Below are 19,696 nucleotides of genomic sequence, written 5' to 3' on the forward strand. Positions count from 1 at the left end.
ATTATAATTAAAGTCAAGGCAAGCCAGCCGGAAAATAAAACATATGATTTTTTAGCCTAGTCGCACAAATGCACTAAAAACATTGGATAACAGAAAGGGTAGAAATTCAAACTGTGCGAGTGAAACAAAAACGAAAACGTAAAAACGGTCAACCTAACAGAGAAAGAGAAAACAATGACGATGACAACGAATAACATAACTATTATGGCATTTTCCTTCTTGTTGATCTTAAACTTGATCACAATGGAAATAAATAGCGATTGTGTGTATGTGTACGTTTTAAAAGAGAGGAAGATGGAATTGATATATGTGTGTTTTAAGGTATACTTGTAATAACTTTACTGTTATAATTGCGTGAAATAATCAATTATTGCGAAGTTACAAGGAAAAATTGCTTCGGCTGGTTACGGTTTTATTCATACCCGCGAGTGCGCGCACGTCACGTCCGTACGTCTTTACGTTTTACAGACACGCGCAATGTTAGCCGGAAGCATCGATGGGAGGAAAATAAAAATCGATTAAATTCACTGTAATTCGCGAGTGTAAACCTCTCATTGACTGTGCTTTTTGCGACCACAAGCTCGAATATTAGCAGCCTTTTACACTGCCAAAGTGCTGGAGGGGACGATAAAGCAGAAAAGCTGCTCCATTTTAACGAAGTTCCTCGGTAGGGGTTTAGCTGACGTGTGGAGAAGTTGAGACTGCCAGAGAGCAGATAAACAAACATAAACAAGCAGGGATCAGCTGAGCGCCTGTCCGAACCGAACCAGCAGGACGGAGAAATGTCAGGCAGAGCAAGTTTCCTCTTTTGTTCCCAAGAATGATCTACGGGATACCGTGACTTACACTGATATTAGCTCCATGTCAACTGTCAACATTGGCACACAAAGAATTTGGGATACACAACACGAGGACCAACCTTAGGCATTAGCAGAAAATTGACTGCTCCTGTCACTGTCTCTTTTTCAAGACATAGCCAGGCTAGCATGGACAACCAATGAATTTACCTTCAATTTTTCATCCGTAACGAAACGAATACACATTAAAGTGCAAGGAGATAGAGGTAATCACTTTTCATTAACTTTGCTTTTTCCCCCATATAGGGCCTGCATACTAAGCCACTGACTTAGCTAGCTGGCAGGCCACATATCCTTGGTCTTTGAATTCTTTATGTTGTGTTCAGTTTACCAGCAGGGCTGTTGGCTGTTTGGGTTTGATGTTTCTTTTGTCCTAGAATGTTCCAGAAAAACTGTTGTCTATGCAATCAAGTTTTGACAAGTAAAGCTGCCAGCTTTTATGTATTTATTGCAAACTGCTGTACAACCCTAACCAACAATAATTCTGAAATTTAAATAGAATCCTGCCAAAATATGGAGGCCAATTATTATTTTGTTCTCTTTCCACTTTACAATTTCTCTCCACCTTTCACTCGTCTGTGGTCGTCAGTGTCAGAAGTGGGATTAGCATGGCCCACCAGGCAACCCCTAGTTCCCAGAAGGCCCTGATGATGGAGCTGAAGTCTCTGCAGGAGCAGCCGGTGGAGGGCTTCCGCATCACTCTGGTGGAGGAGTCTGACCTCTACAATTGGGAGGTGGCCATCTTTGGCCCCCCAAACACCCTCTACGAGGGAGGCTACTTTAAGGTGAGGCCAAACTCAATGAAGGGCAGAAGAGGATGATTCAGAGTGCTCAGAGGGGCACCAGGTTAACACAATGAGACACATTCATCAAGGTAATTTAAAATATCGAGGTAACAGGTGTGCTCCCTTAAGCTCTGCCTGATTCAACTTTGACCTTTTCAACATTGGTGCCAAAAACTGTTTCCTGGGCAAGTTTTCTTCAAAAGCAGGGTATATGGGTGTTCCCTACTATTTGGAAAACAATCAAGTAGTTATTTGACAGTGTTTGAGCCCTACATGTCAAGCCAAGAGGAGTCTCATTAGAATGGCTATTGCACTCTTAAATCTCTTGGCATAACCCATCTCACATCTCAGCTCACTCTGCTGGTCTTTGAGAATTTTTTCATGTCAAAGTCTTATCAGTCAGCCGACCTCCTTCTCTTTCTTTTCAGTGCCTCTCCTCTCTCTCCCTCCCTTCTCCTTGTCCAGCCTTCTTCCCCTCGCTGTATGATGGTTGTGCTTCAGATGGCTATTTTTAGCTGTGGACAGATATAAATGGCACCTCAGCAGAGAGAAAGAGCAAGAGAGAAGGGCGTGATGATACTTGTCTCTGTTTCTTTCTTGTTACTTATTCAATTAAGCTTGTTCTAGATAGTGCTATCTACAGTGAGAGTTCGCATTCAAGTTGGGGCAATGCAGATGAGGCTATTGCCTTCCAGGTATGCCCAAACAATTGTAGAGGAGGTGTTGCCAAAGTCTATCTGACCAGGGTTGACTACATTATGTTTAGGGTTCATGGTGACATCACTAAATACAAATTTAATGCCTACTTGTTGAGTCTTGTATCCTATGGAGAGGAATGCTTTGCCTGTTAAATTTGGGTGCTGTTACAGATAGCTGACCCCAGCATAAATGATGTATGGAAGGATTTGACTAGTGTCAGGGAGAGGAATGTGAAGCGAAAATAAAGTTTGTCTCCGAAGTACCATTACAGCATATCATGCTTGTTGAAAGAGAGGTTTATCCATTTCAATAGCAGGAAAAGCCCCTTGAGATGAAGCATCTAGTTTTTGAGGGGCTCCTGTAACACAAAAGAACAATACAGAGTTCATGCTGCTGAATGGTGTGTGGCTCCTGTGGAGCAGTGGGTTAAAGGACATACCATGCAACATTTGAGTTGGGCAAATGATGTTTTGTTGCATATCTTCTCATTTTTCAACATCTTTCATGTCTGTTTCTGAAAAGTATACCATTAAATAAAGCAGAAATGCCAAAAATTATACAAACAGAAAGAATCCCTTGTGTGAGATCTTCCATATCTGGGCCTGTGTTGTGTTTATGCCGAGCCACCTAGCACTGTTATAGTATGGGAGGTGATCAATCGTGCCAGTGTCATGGTGACGTCTGTCTTGTTGATGGCCCGAGGCTGCAGTAGAATAGTGGCTAGTTGTGGAGTGGTGATAGTCCTATCTGAGTGGAAGCAGATCAGTGAGAGTCGGGTGTTCTCACACCCGAGCCAACTTTCACTTTGATAATTGCTCTGAAAATATCAAAAGAAGACACAGAAGTAGAAACACCATTTAATTATCCTCTAGCTCTATTAAAATATTTTTTCCCCTTACTGAAAACATACATAAGTTATGTGTACACAGATAACACTAATGTCAGTGTCAGTCATTTCATGACTGACAGTGACAATGATCTCTTTCAAGCGAAGCAGTACAGGAAGCTGTTTTGCTGTTGCAGACTAGTCAAAGCCTAGCAAGCTAGACAAGTCTTGCGAGTTGATCAAGGATAGACTAGTCAGTCAAGATAAGGTTGATTCCGGGTTGCTGACTTAAAATTATTTACAACCAGGTCGTCATACCACTCCAGTTTAGAGCCAATATGGCTAGAAAAAAATCTAAATTGATTGGATATTGTTATATGTATAGGAGAAATGTATTTTTTCCCATTTCACAAATCCTCTTTCAACCCCAACCTCACCAAAAAATAATCTCAGGTCTCCCTGGGGACTCTCTAACCTAAAGTTGAGACCCACTGCCGGGCTGTCTGTAAATATGTGTTGACTACAAACCTCTGTTTCTTTCCCCAGGCTCACATCAAGTTCCCAATTGACTACCCCTACTCCCCACCAACCTTCCGCTTCCTCACCAAGATGTGGCACCCCAACATCTATGAGGTAACACATTTCTGTATTTGTTTGAATAAAGCCAAACTCCAGTGATCTCCACAGCATGTACAATTTGATTATTAAGTTAGTATGTTGTTTTTGAATTAAGTATCAATCCATGTCATAGTTATGTGTCATTAAATGCACCAAATGTTTTCATACTATTTTTGTAGGCATTATCATGCCAAATTTGGTGTTTGTATGGTTTGTTAAAAAGTCATTTGTCATTTTGAGGCAATGTAGACACCTTCAACAGTATTCCTTCATGGCTTCATATATAGTGTATTACGTTTGTCCATTTGTCATCTTATTTTAGAGAAGTATTAAGCTACCTTGCTTCATAGGTAGGCTACATGCACAACTAAGGGCAGTGTCTGTATGAGTTTGTTTGACTGGCGGTCTCTCCCTCCAGAACGGAGATGTGTGCATCTCCATCCTGCACCCTCCTGTTGACGACCCCCAGAGTGGGGAGCTGCCCTCCGAGAGGTGGAACCCCACCCAGAACGTCAGGTAACCTCCGACACAACATCTCCTTCTGTATGCAATATGGGTTTGATCCATTCTATAACATAGACCCGCCACCTTTTGATAGCTTCTCTGTTATTGTGTATGCCATGTGGAAATTTATTTTATCACTGGTCCACAAGTGTAATGAACTTTTAAAAGATCATGCCCAGAGATGGTACTTCCTACTATATGATAGTGTAGTTCCTGTCTCAATAATTAATAAAAGCTGAGGGGAGAGGACTTCCCATGCTCATATAAAAAAAGAACAAATAAACAAAAAATATGCAAGATAATATAGTGTACTTAAAAATGAGGAATAAGTCAAACAAGTATAACTTGCAAAACTGCAAATCAAGAATTGTGCAAAATGAACCATTCACTTTTAGCACATCTGCGTTTACTGTTACATCTATTATCCTAAGGAAAAAGAGAATGTTGCAGAGTTGCTTTCAGAGTTCCCTGCTCTATACGTTAAGTTGAAATTTAGCACATCAGCAAGATACTTTCTGCTCAACTGGACCAGAGGTAAAGTGCTGAGCATGTATTTGAAAACCTGAGCAGATTGGATGTAGCATGTAATGGAGCCACAAGGGGAAAGAGGTGAGGCAACAACACCTCTGTCTGGGCTGGGATGACTTACTACAGTTTCAAAATGCCAGTGTTGGGCTGCTCTTTCATATGGAGACAATGTGTTTATCTGTTATAGGAGTGGGAGCATACTCATTTTCTCTGTGTGTGTTTGTGTGTTTACATGTGCATGCATGAGCAGGACCATCTTGCTGAGTGTGATCTCTCTTCTCAATGAGCCCAACACCTTCTCCCCGGCCAATGTGGATGCCTCCGTCATGTTTCGTAAATGGAGGGACAGTAAGGGCAAGGACAAGGAGTATGCAGAGATTATCAGGTAATACACATAAGCAGGGCTGAGGTCCCAAGATCCTGCATTTTTACAATAGCCTTGCATGATTTGTGTCCACTTGAACTATAGAAAAACATTCCTTCAATTCCTGTGATCAAAATTGTTATGTTAAAATTAGATGTGGGGTTTTGCCAGGCAAGCCACCTCCTGAAGTGCTACTGCGCATGCAGGGTTTGAGTCCTGTTCAAAGCAACCTACTAAGCATGGCTGGATTTGCGGACACAACTGTATAAACATGAACAGATTATATTTTAAGCATTGTATTGGTATATATAGCTCCATTTGCTTGCAGTGTTTTTTTATGATTTTTTAAAAATGTGATTCGTTGTTGTATTCAACTGTTAGAAGTTTTAGGGGCTGCTGTAAGTAGGTACGGGAGTGAAAATGGAGAAATGTTTGCACTGCACTCCTTAAATGCACAGGCTTGGCTACTTTTAACAGAAGTTCTGAAATTGGTTTGGATAAAAATACATGTTTCCATTTTCATTTAGCTTGTGTGTGTGTGTGTGTGTGTGTGTGTGTGTGTGTGTCACTTGACAGTCTTGTCATAGCAGCTAAAATGATTTCAAATGTTGACTATATTAACATCAAGAATGGAGATCACCCAGGACACTAAATGTTCAAATTATTAGAATATGCATGAAAGACACATGGGAGTTTATGAAATCACGGTATGTTATTTATTCAGCATAGATGAATACAAACAAATAACCTGAGTGGCTAATACATAGGCTATTAGGCCGATAGGAGCAACTGGAGAAGCCTACTATCCAATAGGCTACAGTAGCCTACACTTCCTACATCCAATGCACAGTGCGTTGCACTGGATAATCAACATGCCACAGCGCATATTAATGACATCCAAAAGCTCATGCAGTAGCTTACAATAGTGTGAAACTTCAACCTTCAAAAATGCAGAACTTTTTCAACATGAAATCAAAATGTTTGTAACTTTGTAATTGAAAATGTCTGTCACCCCTACTTCAAATGTTTATGCTTGTGGCTGTTGGAATTTTCAATTTTACGGGGGAAAATTACCAAGGTCTGGTCCTCGGTGTCCTCAGATGTGACTACGGCCATGCACATGAAAGTATTCTTTCCTCTCACACAGTCACGAGTCAAAATATTGACATTTGTGTACCCATGTGAAGAGCTGCTCCCTGGCATGGCATTTCACAAGACTATATCTGTGCAGGGTGTAGGGCATAGGAGTCCCTACCAGTTCCAAAGTAGCCAGTGTCCTCATCTGGCTGGTTGCATGTGAGTGACAGGGGGCCTTATTGGCCGGTTCATTCAGATTTTTTATAGAGCAGATAGGAACACTGTCTTTAACTGTTTTTGTCTATTTGCCCACAGGAAGCAGGTGCTGTCCACAGCGGCAGAGGCTGAGCGCGATGGCGTCAAGGTCCCCACCACGCTGGCGGAGTACTGCGTCCAGACCCGGGTCCCCTCCCAGGACAGCAGCTCGGACCTGCTCTATGACGACCTCTACGACGATGACATGGAGGAGGAGGACGAGGAGGAAGAGGAGAGCGAGATGGAGTCCGGAGGTGAGGCGGGGGGTATCAGCACCGGGGAGGATGGCGGGACATCTACCAGACGCTACGACAACCAGGACGACTCTGGCAACGAAGATTCATGATGATCTGGACGACCTTTGATCCCGCCAACCCCCCACCCCCCACCACCCCAAACGATCCCTCTTTTATGTGTCATGTTTCAACTTTCAAGGAGTGTGTGTCTGTGTATACACACACGTAACTGGCCAGGTCTTTGTCTGGCTAGTCCATTTCAGATTGTATGGTTTTATGTGAAAGACTGGCTCTGTCCACCCTGTCTTTCCTTCTTGCCATTTTTATCTGCTTCCTCTGTTTAGTTGGTTGACCTTCTGTCTCTCCACCCATCTCTTTTTTTATTTTTTGGGATAGCTCTGACAGTCTGGCTAATGGACGGTTTGCTGTTTGTCTCATTAACCAGCTGGGTAGCTTGTCCTGTCACTGTCTCACAGGCTTGTCCTTCCCTCGTCTTTGTCTGTCAGTGTGTCCCTGTCAGAATATCTCTGTCCCTCTCCTGTCTGTCTGTTCCATTTTGATGCAATCAACTGAAACCTGCAAACACAGACTCTGCCCTGATGCACCTGCCTGGACCCACCTCCAGTAGTGTCCCTCACATCTGAACTATGTCCCCTCCCTCACAATCCCCCAAAACATCACATGGTTGGGGGTGAGCAAGGTGAAGAACTGTTCTCACACAGGCACTACTGTCCGACCATCTCCTCCTACACCTCTCTCTGCCTCTTAAACCTCAGGGCCTCCAGACTCTCACCGAGAGAAACCAGTCAAAGAGAAACTTGTTAACACACAAACTGCTCCTCACCTCCACCTTTTTCTCTTACTTTCTGTATCCATGGGTGTTATAAGAAGGCAGAGAGTGAACTGAAAGTATCCAGTGTCACCGCCAGCGTGTTTACACACGACTGAGTTCCTGTTGGTCCTGATTAGGGTCCTTTTAGTTGTTTCCTTCTCAGTGGGCTAGAGTCAAAATAAAAACAAATCACAATACATCTCTAGGGATTTTCTCCTTAAGCCGCTGCTCACATTATGTTGCGAACGATGTGAAAATATTGTTACGTTTTGCGCCGTGACTCCAATTTATGCTTAAATACAACTTAGTGAAAATTGGACATTGTTACTATGAGGATGTTTATTGAGAGGGACAAAAGTAACATGCAACTTAGCTATACATTTGAATGAATATGACACTGATTGGCTGTTATTTGTGCGTGTGTATTTTACATTTACTATTCATCTACTGACTACATCAGGACTTTTCTCTGTCCTGTTTCTATGGAGTTGGTGCAGATTTCTGTCACATGAGTGAGTTTGCCCAATTGACCTAATGGACTTTGTCCAGTTGACAAAACATTCACAAGGTGTTTGCACTGTGTTCTAGTGCGGTTTGGGAGGCCTGAATTAGCTAAGGATTTGACTGATACAAAAAAAAAAAAAAACACCCTTTGAGTATTTGTCTTAAACGTTACAACATGCATTGCATTGAACAACATAATGTGACTGATATTAGTTGTAAGGCATCATCCTATCAAAGTGAGCCATGAGTTCTCTGGTTTGACCTGTGTGTTATGGTTGTGGGTATGTGTGTGTGTTACCCTATTTACCAGTTTGACAGAGCAGAGCACCGGGCATACCTTTTATTCAAACGGATGGATTTTATGCCAAGGAAATTCAGTTGTACAGCCCGACAACCATTAATTTTTAAACTCTATGGAGCAATGGATGCATGTGGATGATTTTCTCTCTGTGTGAATAAACTCTTGAAGAGATACACAACTCATGGATCTTACTGTGAGGCCAAAGGAGTGACACTTTTTCTCCCTGCCCTTTGCTTTGGAGACCTCACAGAGACTGGATTCTGTTGAGGATGAGGACAGACTATGGACAAGTCCACTCCTGGACCGGATCTTTTAATGGATATGATGTCATTGTACCACAGGAAGTGGATGGATGTCAGAGATTCTGACGTCCCTTTTTTGATGTGGTCCCCCTTTCCTTTTGTCCATCCCTCACATCATAGAAAAGATGTTAAGTCACAGTAGAGAATGGATTGGCTAGCATTTAAAACTCATCACCAGTCTTAAAAGCAAGGTTTCGCCTCCTGTCACGGTCAGAAATCTGAACCAGTATTATTATTTTTATTACTGAGTCAAGCTTGGGCTTCGTCTAGAATTCCCCACTTTTTTTTTTTTACTTCAATGTATGCCTTGTTTTCATAAGTGCAGATGAAGGGGAGAAGCTATGGAGGCCTTTTGAGGGAAGAGAGCCACCTGCTGTGAGTATCTCTGAGGGATGAGGAGATTCCCAACCTCAACCTAAAGTGACTCATTAAAAAGGACTGCGGCGGTCTAAGCTGTTGAGATATGTTATCACATACACCTTGTTCCCTAGCAAGGACAGTAATGAATTCATTTAGTTCATTTAATCTGTGTGTGTGTGAGCGTGTGTGTGTGTGTGTGTATTTTCGAAGTGCGCACCAACATTGTGAGGCGCTCTTGAGGCTGTCACATGGTTACACACTTATTGGACTGAAAACTGACCTGCGTGTGTCCAGAATGCTACCTGTGTCCACACCTATTGATGTTAATGCTGCCCTTGTTTGTTTCTTGTTTGATTCATTTCATTTTTTCCCCTCTTCATTTTGTGTTTGTGAGGATGCAAATGTCACTCATATAAAGTTTCTATTGTAAAAATACATTGTTGGGTTTGTTTGCAATTTAGCTTTCATATTTGTTGCTAAGCCCACGTCATGGAAAACAGAAAACACAGCAAGTTGTTTTGGAATACAATTAGGGGCGATATGCAAATTGAGGCATACAGTTGTTGTGGTCAAGTTGGCAAATTCATTCAAATAAAATAGTTTGTCATCGGAGCCTACTGAAAGCTTTTCACCTTATTTTGCTATTATAATGATGTAATATTTATTTTAGCTTTACTTGGACCCACTCGGCTATGACTACAGGTTACTAAATGTTAGGTTGAACTGTAACACACTATTCATCCTTGTAACTTTTTCAGCTCAGGAGACCATCCCACTGGTCCATAATACATAATGTAATGGTACATACATTAATTGCGAATTTCAGAGTAGGTCTGCATACAGAAATATGCTCCACCAAAAGATTATTCCATACAAACATTTTGACCTGAATTGGTCTTCCAATGTGTACATTTCATTATTTTCAATATGGGTTAAATACACCTCATTCACATCCGTCTCAGTCACATAATCACAAGTCTGACATAGAGAAAATACATGTGCAAAGACCACAGTATCTGTACAATCATATCAGACAAGACTGATGTGATTGAGGTGTATTTAACCCATATTGAACATAATGTAATGTACACAGATGGCACCATTTCACTGTGTGATGCTTGTAAGGAATTATATTTAAATACTTTAATTGCGGCATATAAAACCTGTGTGACACTGTTCAATGGATAGAGTTTGAAGTAATCCACGCCACAGTTATAGGTTAGTGATTTTTGGCTCTCTCTGGTTGACATAGCAACTACCAGTCACAGCCAGTCTTAAACATGTAGGGAGCTGGCACTTTTAATTTAGAACTATTAGACATCTTTTATTATTGGGAGAAGAGCTCTTATGTTCTCCCAGGCATGAAATTAATTACTGGTTCAATGACGCCCTGATGTGTCTTAAAGCAATATTTCAGCTGTAGATGCGTGTAGAACATTTTTATTTTTTAGTATACATACCTCACGAACAGTCAACCAACACTGGTCACTCTGGGGATCTGCACTCACGACCACTTTTGAAAACCTAGGCTGGATTTCATGTTAATTGCTTATTTTTCCTTCTCACTGCTCTGCTCAAAATAGCTGGAAGAAAAATGGCAGTTAATTTAAGTGAGGTTTGATTCTGTTTTATGCAAGGTGAAGGAGCACTTACACTCCCCTGATCACTCATTTCTCATCCCTTTAGCAAATGATATAAAATGTAACCCGGCAGCATGAAGTGGATCATACAGTCCAGCGCTCCACATGTGAAAACTAAGCTGGTGCTGCTTACAGTCTTGCCAGCATCTTAACAAAAGTAAATGAAAATAATGAAACATAAAATCACATCACCAATAAATGCTCAAAGCTACAACTTAACAATTCACATTACTGCTAACACACACATTTAGCAAGGCCTACTATGGTGACATTACATCCTCAACAAATAATGGGCCCACTTAGAATGAAAAAGCCCACAAACAATATGCAAAACCTACAGCAAACAATGTAAAATGACCCAACTTACCAGATCAGGACTTTCAGACATGCTCAGTTCAACAAGGACCTAATGAAAACACTACAGTCTCTTAGTGTCAAAAGCACATGTATATGTGTGTCCTTCTGGCAAGCATATAAACAAACAAATCTAAGTACATAGATCATGTATGTAGTACAATATGGCACCAACACTGACAGTTAAAAGATATAAAATATTCTAAATTGGCCCAGATGATCAGCAGTATCCATGCTGCCTATACTGCCCCAAAACTTGTGTTCAGTCACCACACCCAGGGGAGCGAGGTTGTCCTGTTTTGAATGGCCCTGTTCCTTTCCTTTGATCACTTGCTTTTGCACAGAAGAGCAGAAGGGCTTAATTGTTGCTGCATTAGACAAGAGAGACAGACAGCTGAGGGAATGTTCTAACAGGATCCAGTCCTAGTCTAAAAATCCTACTTCTGACATACAACAGACAAGGCAAGTTAGACCCAAGTAATATTTCATTCTGTGTCCAGAATCCTATTTATGAGGCAGTAACTGTGTGTTTGCAAATGAAGGGTTTCATTCTAACCCTAACCCAATATTTCAAAAGTAATGATGAATACATTTTCTCAATATCACCCTTTAATGACCATGGTTCCTAACATAGTTGGAAACTTAAATTATCTCCCATAAGGAATTTTATTTTCTAACCAGTGACCATTTTGTAGAAGTAATATTCTAATTGGCTGGTATACAATTTTTGAATTTAATTCAATTATTGATGCTGGGAGCTGGGGAAAAAGACTGAATGCTGTTGGTGATCGAACAGAGCAGTTACTGTTGAAGGTTGACTGCTCCTGAACTTATAGGTGTGAGCTAAAAAATGAAAAGATCCTCTGAAGTGCATTACTATAGTTCATTTTCTATATTTTCTAGTCTGTAAAATGGCCTATACAGCTGTGTGCTGTGAAAAAATCTTGTTTTTGTCCCCACCTTGTGGCAGAATCTGCTGTCTACAATTTCTTCACCCAGTTAATTGGCCTTGTCACTAGAGCAAGCTTTCCACACAAGGATTATAGTTGTTTCATGTTTTTGCATATTTTTGCAAAATGTTGCATTCTTACATCTCAGGTTGATGATGTTGAAGTTTTCTTCCATTTGTGAGTGAGAGCTCCTTGCATCTGCTCTCAACTCCATATTTTGAAACACATTTCTGATTTATTGAATTGAGATAACTTCACAAAGTAGGAGAAAAAAAACTGTTTCTTGAACATATTTATTTTTCCCCAATTTGATTCAAACTTCACATAGATTAAATAGTATTACCACATAAAACACATACCCCTGTTTAGGTTTACATTGTTCTACTGACTCAATCATTGAGGAATAACTGAGTGACTGGAAATGAGTGATACAATTTTATTTCCTTCTGCCTTGTGGGACTTGGGCTTTCTTGACTTGTTTAATGACTCAGTTTTCTGCTCTGAGCCAGCATTTTAGGTTATTTACCTTCACATCCATCAGAACTTTTCTGTATCTAATAAATTACAATTGACAGACTCAAAGACACAGACAATCCCGTTTTCCAGCATCGACTCAGATCAAATCAATTTTCCAGTTTTGAATCACGGATTCATTTTCTCCTCGCACATCTTTATTTGGACAGAAGGGATTCTACTAAATAATACCTCTGTGATTCTACTGAACGGTGAGCCTGCAACTGGCTCCTCCCCAATAGACTCAATGAGGATTTAAAGCAGAAAGAGCCAATCACATGCATTGTGGAAGTGCTGTCTACCAAACTCAGCTCTCAGCTCCCCGTCTACAGACTGATGATATTCTGCATGTGATAATCAGACTCAGCCCCTTCTCCCTGTGTAGGATCTGGGTTCTCCCGCATCACTGCTTGTCCTGCTGAGCCTCTAAGTGTCTGTGCGCGGCCCTCAGTGTGTCCTGCAGGTCTTTGTAGCGGGCCAGAGTGCAGGCCTCCTCCAGGCGGGCCCAGCGGTAGTCCTGGTGCTCCTCGGACAGAGTCACCTGCGTCCCCGGGTCCCTCAGCTCGGCCAGCCAGTACAGCACCTCCTTGGCTCTGCCCCGCACCTCGTAGCGCAGCTCCTGCACGAAGCCGTCGATCACCCGCAGGTGCTCAGCCCCCAGCCCCGCCTCCTCCTTGGTCTCCCTCAGGGCCGTGGTGAGGTCGTCCTCGCCCGGGTCCACGTGACCTGGAGGTGACCAGGTTAGAGATGAATAGTACGAAGTACATTCAAAGGTAGAAACACTTGTAGAAGGAGAATTTAGTTAAGTACAGCACTACAGCACCTTTGGGTGGGGTCCAGTGGTGCTCGCCATAAGAGGTCTGCAGGAGGAGGTACTCGATGTCGTCCGGGGGAGGAACACACTTGGCCAGGCGACGGAACACTATGAAGCCGCAAGCACGCAGCGCCATCTCCCTGTTTAAGAAACCAACACATTATGTTTATGTTTATCAGCCATCCATTAAAGCTGGGGGCAGGTCTTTCAATTCAAGTACTTTTTGAGATTTGAACACAGCTGGTGACGGGGGGGGGGGGGGGGGGGGGGGGGGGAGACACACACGGTTACATAACTATGACTTACATAATAATGTCATTGGGTCATATCATGCATTACTTTTTAAAAATTGGATCATGTTACTAAAGGTCCCATATTCTGTTTTCATGATGTTGTTTTCAAATACACTATGGCTCAGGATGAGAAAAGTGTTCTACATGATGTTTTGCAAATAAATGCAGTTTAGTTAAAAGGATATTTGACACATTGTGCTGGATTGCATTCATGTGCTTTTGTCAGAAAATGAAACCCAAAAGACAAGCGGCCCATAAAGGTGCATGTGTATAAGTGTTTTCTTACATTGACTGATACAAAACTTGATTTTTCTGCCATGTTGAGTACATTAAAGGTTATTATTGTGTCAGAACTTGGAAACTCAAGCAGACTCAGACTACTTCATAATCCAACTTTGAATAATTTCCATGTGAAATTTCCAAGTAGACCAAGTTCAGTCGTGCTGCATTGACTGGAGTTAGTCTGAACCTAAAAAGGATGTTTTGAAAATGCAATAACTCTGATATCAACACTGAAACAAAATCAAATCTTAACAATTAAATATATTCCATCTATTATATCTGTGATCTTATGTCTATAAATGGAGGAAAAAATGTAAAGTCCTATGATAGGGCTCCTTTAAATGGCTTTGACTGAAAGGTACTTTGCAACATGCTCTCCCCAGTGGTTCCTCTGTAATGTGATGCAGCTGTGGTGCTTGGGGGGATAATTGTAGTTTTGTCCCATATTTGCCGCTGTTGAAGCTAAAATGTTTGTTAATCATAATAAAGTCATTACTTCTAAAACATCTGGACTGCACTTTCCGTTTTAGATGACAGTGAGACCAAATTACAATGCTAGTTTTCATTTCATATTTTCTCTAGCGGTGGTGGTAATTTCCTTACTGTGATGGCGCACCGCAGCTGAATGAATACAGAGGAAACACTGGCATTACCACATTTACACCTTCAACAACTTACACGACTGATTATTTCTGACTAGGTTTATAAACTCAAATTATGCAATTTCGGCAACAGGGAGCTGAACAGATTGCTTTCTGAACCTTTTTTGCTTGATGCTGTGCTAATTCAGAGTCTCTCGTCACACACCAGCCTGCAACGAAGTTTGTTCCTTTTCTGCTTGCACAGATCAGATGTCAGCTGTCTAGCTAACGCTGCTGAGCCTGCTATGATCAGCTAAACATTTCTCACTATCATGTTATTACCACACATGCTCGCTGTCTGCCCTTCATGTACACGGAGGGCGGCTTTGCTATTTGTATTCAAAAATGTTAGCAACTTACAGTCAATTTACTGTGATCAGATTTGACTGAGCGCAGTTGACGGGTGTTTCACACTCTTGAACGATCCTCATTAGCGACCTCTGATTGGCTGAGGGAAAGTCCAGCGGTGCACTGAGAAATGAGTCCGGTCCCTATCGTGGACTCTTTTAAAGTTCCGCATTCTAAAATTTACTGTCATATTTGGGAATTTATTTCTTATGCTTATTCTTATTCTACTATTTAGATATTATAGTATTCTTATCAACAATAGCTGAATTGATAGCAGCATAAAGACATAAATGCTCCCAATAACATATTATCATAAATTAGAAGATTCAGCATGTTGGAAATCTCTCCAAATGACAGATTGAAACAAATTAATTAAATGATTTTATGATATGCCGATAAAGAAATAGTCCTCTTGCAGCCTAACTGCTGGTGTGCCTGCGGGAGACAGATAAGAAATGTACCCAGTTGTAGATAGGGCCAACTGAAGACAGCTCGAGGGTGAAGATAATAGAGACGGGCCCCTTCCCACGCAACCCCAGGCTGTCAGCAGTCTAGTTGTTCAACTTCAGGAGGAAACACTGCTGCTGAGAGCCAAGGTAAAGACCAAAACTCTAGCAAAGATGGAGAAAAATGTGTTTTGTTATGTTGGAGTAAACTATATAGCCAAAAATAGAGGAAGAGAGAGAGAGAGAGAGAGAGAGAGAGAGAGAGAGAGAGAAAGAGAAACCAACATACGCATGAGCACAGCATTGGGGGGCACGGATGAAATATGTTTCAATATTTTTGTTTCTCTCACATAAATGATGATTGTGCCTTGCTGCTCCATCGCATGCTGCTGTCGCTGCTTTAGCCAGAGGCCTCTGGACATGTGGCTCCTGCTGCTACTATTACTGTGCTTACTCAACTTGCACTAAAGTGCTCATTATTCTGCTCTGCTATACATAAATTACACTTAAGGTCAGATACTTCTGCATAGAGATATTTCTGGTATACACTGTCACATAGATTACACATGGAGATGACCTCAGACTGTCATCACTGGATGACCAATGCTGTGGAATAATGACAGCCACATATGTCTTGTGTCATTTTCTTTAGCCCAGTTTGTTTGTGACTTAATGTATGTTATATAATCGCTGGTTACTCTGCACATCTATTTTTTATGACTAGAGATCATACAATAATCAAATACTGTCTTTTTTTGACAGATACAATTCAGCTTCTGAGCGGCTGAGCAGGTTGTCACAAGCGGACGGATCAGGTATCAATTTAGCCCCCGACTGTTGATACTATTCCATTTCTGAGCTGCTGACTGGGCTATTTCAAGCTATCAGGGTTTAACTGAGTGAATGCCGAGACTGAGAATGTTGATATCGGGAATTATTGCTAGCTGTAATAGCGTAGGTTTAAGTGTATTTGGAGTAGAGCTGATCAGTGCCAAAGAGTGACCAGAGAGGCTGAATGTTCTCCAGGCATTGTGGGACTAATTTGAGCAGACAGCTCTCCCAGTGCCATGTCCAAACTCCACTCTTTAATCGTATGTGAAGTTAAGGTTCCTGCAGAAGTGCTCACCATAAAATATACTGTAGTAGCCTACAGTTACTGCACAGATGACATTGATTGTGGCGTAGCTGTATCAGATCCTGTGAACCGGTAATTGAAATGTGTTGTTTTAACATGACGACTGAATGGCGATATTTCCTGTTTGCCCTATCAACAGTCTTTTGGAGTGCTGTTGTCCATGGAGGGGAAGGAGGAGCCAGCAGGAGGGCCTCATTTTGTGGGCAAGAGGGAGGAACTGATCACAGCCAAGCGCTCTTTCAGGACACTAGAGGGGAGAGATATACTGGTCCTCTACCACCAAGGAGTCTTCTACGCTCTGGACTTTCACTGTTATCGTGAGTAGGATACACTTCAGGGATAGATGGGGTTCATCATCTTGAAGTGCTGAACTGAGTCACTGAGGAGAGAGGGGAGGTTTGACCGTTAACTCCTTAATTTTTGCAACAAATCTGATAATAAATTACAGATATCTTATTACTTCAGACTTTACCTAGACCTGCCATTTTCCCACAGAAACCTCATCTGGATGTAGAGTGTTGTTGACAAATGCCTAGTTTCACTAAAACCAGGTGAAAATTGAGCTGTTGCTATTAAAAAGCATTTATTTAACACAGGGCTAATCTACCTTGTTATCTACAGGACATTTCCCCACACAACATCCATAAAGTGCAGTCCAGTCAGCAAAATGTTAGGGTACCGTAAACTGTTTGCTTATTCTGCAATACACTGATCCTCTCCCCTTCCGACAGATGCTGGGGGGCCACTGCAGAACGGAGACATTGAGGTGAGGGAGGCATTTGACATAAGATCATAGAGTTTCTTTGTATCTGATCCAGAGAAAAAAGGCAAAATGTCATTTAAGTTAAAGTACTGGACAAACTACAAGAAACTCCACTGCTAAGACATTTCTTTTTGTAATCCCGGTCATGCCCTCACAGGCCTTCTGCTATTACAATTGCATGTAAAATTCTCAAGGGCAACTACTTGGCTGAGGAGTAATGGGATGCTGTAATCAAGATACTGAAACTGCATAACATTAATGTAATGAAGCGCCAAGTGGCCTAATTGTCATATACTTATTCCACTCCCACAAGAGGTTGTTTACCTGCTTTCTTTCTAATTCACATGCAGGAATTTGACGGCAAGCTGTGCATAATTTGTCCGAGGCACAAGTACAAGATCTCTCTGGCCAAAGGGGAGGGGATGTACAAGGCCACAAACCCCAAGGAGAAGCCGCCTATCCCCAGATGGTTCTCTAAGGGTGTGAAGCAGCGGGTCCACACCGTCACCGAGACCAACGGGGATGTCTACGTCCAGCTGTCTGAGCACCCAGGCTTTATTGACTCAGACTACTACCAGGGAGAGAAGGGCAGGGAGGAAAGGGCCAAAGCTGAGGCGGCTGAGGCGGCTAAGGAGGCTAAGGAGGCAGCATCATGAATGTGACACAGATCTATCTTGATGCAGATTGCATCTCAGTCATCTGGAGTGGCCTAATCTCCCTGTCTCCTCTGATTTTCGCTAATGAGCGACGCTAGGATAGATGGAAGCGATATGATGAATGACTGTATGATGATGGCGCCGTCTGTGCAGAGAAACACACCGGGAGAGGACGACACGTCAGATGTTTATTGGCATGCACTCAGTGGTCTAACTCAAGTCATCAAAGGGCTCTCATGGCCATAGTTCATATTGAGCAAATCCGACCTTTTATAAATAGGCCTTATTATTTAATCAGGTTGGGGTAGATCATCATTTTACTCAGCTTTATAAGAATATTGTTAATCGTTCACAGGATTAGGGTTAGTAAATCAAGCCAACCATTGCTCTGGTGTGTGTGGTTCACCTCTATATCTACAAACCATCATGTAGATCACTAAATAAAATCTTTACAAATGACTTTTGAATTGTGATTATTGGTCTATACTCGAATTAGGCAATGTCACACAGTTCCTACATGCATGCCCACACTGGTGTATCCCTGTGCATGCCAATATTCCTCATACATATTGCATGCAGTGAACTAATCAGTAAGATAAAAAGGGTTAACATGCACTCAATTCATATTGATCAATAAAAGCCTAAAGGGGATAAATCATTACAATTGATAGAAAATGTAAAGAATAATACATCTTTTGTAATATGCATGTCTGTTTATTTCCTTGGATAATGTCCCGCCAGAGAGCCTGACTGAACGGTCACAGGTTGCACAGATTCCGGCATTATTATTATGATGTTGGACCACTTGTATTTCATCTCATTAAACACATATAATATCCTCCATAATATCTGATCATTGCCAATAACACCTACCTCATTATTCATGGTCTACTAACTCATAATGATAAAGGTGTGATCATGTTTTTAAAATGAGAACGCACTTTTTCACCATAGAGAGATATGGCACATTAGCAATGTCAGTGTAGACATCCTCTACTATCTTGTGTTAGGCTATTTATATAGCTTTCTTTCTACAATCCAAAAATAACCTATTGTAAAGCCTACATGCTATGGAAAATAACTTGGGGCTGGTATTGTCGTTTCTTTATCATTTGATTTAAAGAGTCAAGGCAGCCTCTCACAAGCTCATTTTCCCCCTGGTTCTGGACTCATTGTACCAATCTTCTGACCCTGAGCGACCATGAATTATTCGTTGGGCTAAGACGGTGATAGTGACTTGGCCCCACAGCCACAGAGGCCATGGGTGGAGAATGCACGTGGGGGGCATAACAATGTTCCTCTGTGCATGAATGATGCTGGTTTCTGCTGCTGGCCTACAGCAAACAGAAAGTCTGAAGGCCTTATGTGACGCATCGAATACAATCAAGACATGCACAGGGGCCTTGGGCCTTGGGGATAGGGAGGCTGAGCACGTTTGCTAAGTAACCACACATTAAATATTAAAATATGATTATGTGGCCAAATTGAGAATCTTGATACAAGGCGGGGAACAGTATGTGCAGGTGGTCATTTGCGGTAGGTCAAGCAGAGGGCTGTGTGTCAAGAAAAACAGCAGGTTGTCTGGGGAAACCGCTAAGCAGGAATTGTGCACCTTTTATTTCTGGAGGAAATTATTGCTCAGCATGTGAAGTGAAGTGTCAAAACCAGCAAATGCTATTTACAATGTTGCAGGGCATCCAAGCCCAAGGCCTAAATTCCCTCAGTTAGTTTTGTGTCTTGCATAATTCATGGTAGTGAGTGGACATCAGAGGCTGTGATCAAACCTTAACGACTCAAACTATTCTACCTCTCA

General features: G+C 41.8%; 3 protein-coding genes across 3 annotated transcripts; 2 read left to right on the plus strand and 1 right to left on the minus strand.

Moving 5' to 3' along the window:
• Nucleotides 1-490: 490 nt before the first annotated feature.
• Nucleotides 491-9,632, plus strand: ube2r2 (ubiquitin-conjugating enzyme E2R 2). Its single transcript, XM_071516546.1, has 6 exons — nt 491-1,063; nt 1,447-1,642; nt 3,714-3,800; nt 4,204-4,301; nt 5,068-5,202; nt 6,574-9,632. The coding sequence occupies exons 2-6, from the start codon at nt 1,466-1,468 to the stop codon at nt 6,857-6,859; spliced, it is 783 nt and encodes a 260-aa protein (XP_071372647.1). The 5' UTR covers nt 491-1,063; nt 1,447-1,465; the 3' UTR covers nt 6,860-9,632.
• A 2,666-nt stretch (nt 9,633-12,298) lies between these two features.
• On the minus strand, nt 12,299-14,996 carry nudt2 (nudix (nucleoside diphosphate linked moiety X)-type motif 2). Its single transcript, XM_071516597.1, has 3 exons — nt 14,896-14,996; nt 13,329-13,459; nt 12,299-13,231 (listed from the first exon to the last, which is right to left on the minus strand). The coding sequence occupies exons 2-3, from the start codon at nt 13,453-13,455 to the stop codon at nt 12,909-12,911; spliced, it is 450 nt and encodes a 149-aa protein (XP_071372698.1). The 5' UTR covers nt 13,456-13,459; nt 14,896-14,996; the 3' UTR covers nt 12,299-12,908.
• A 420-nt stretch (nt 14,997-15,416) lies between these two features.
• rfesd (Rieske (Fe-S) domain containing) lies at nt 15,417-18,678 on the plus strand. The gene is made up of 5 exons (XM_071516573.1): nt 15,417-15,479; nt 16,092-16,144; nt 16,604-16,781; nt 17,196-17,230; nt 17,578-18,678. Exons 3-5 carry the CDS (start codon nt 16,625-16,627, stop codon nt 17,881-17,883), a joined length of 498 nt encoding a protein of 165 aa, XP_071372674.1. The 5' UTR covers nt 15,417-15,479; nt 16,092-16,144; nt 16,604-16,624; the 3' UTR covers nt 17,884-18,678.
• The last annotated feature ends 1,018 nt before the right edge of the window (nt 18,679-19,696 follow it).

Source organism: Centroberyx affinis, unplaced genomic scaffold (genome assembly GCF_046629955.1).
Source record: "Centroberyx affinis isolate AG114_WGS23_722 - 3 ecotype Tasmania unplaced genomic scaffold, CSIRO-AGI_Caff_v1 ptg000409l_1, whole genome shotgun sequence".
Taxonomy (NCBI): Eukaryota; Metazoa; Chordata; class Actinopteri; order Beryciformes; family Berycidae; genus Centroberyx; species Centroberyx affinis.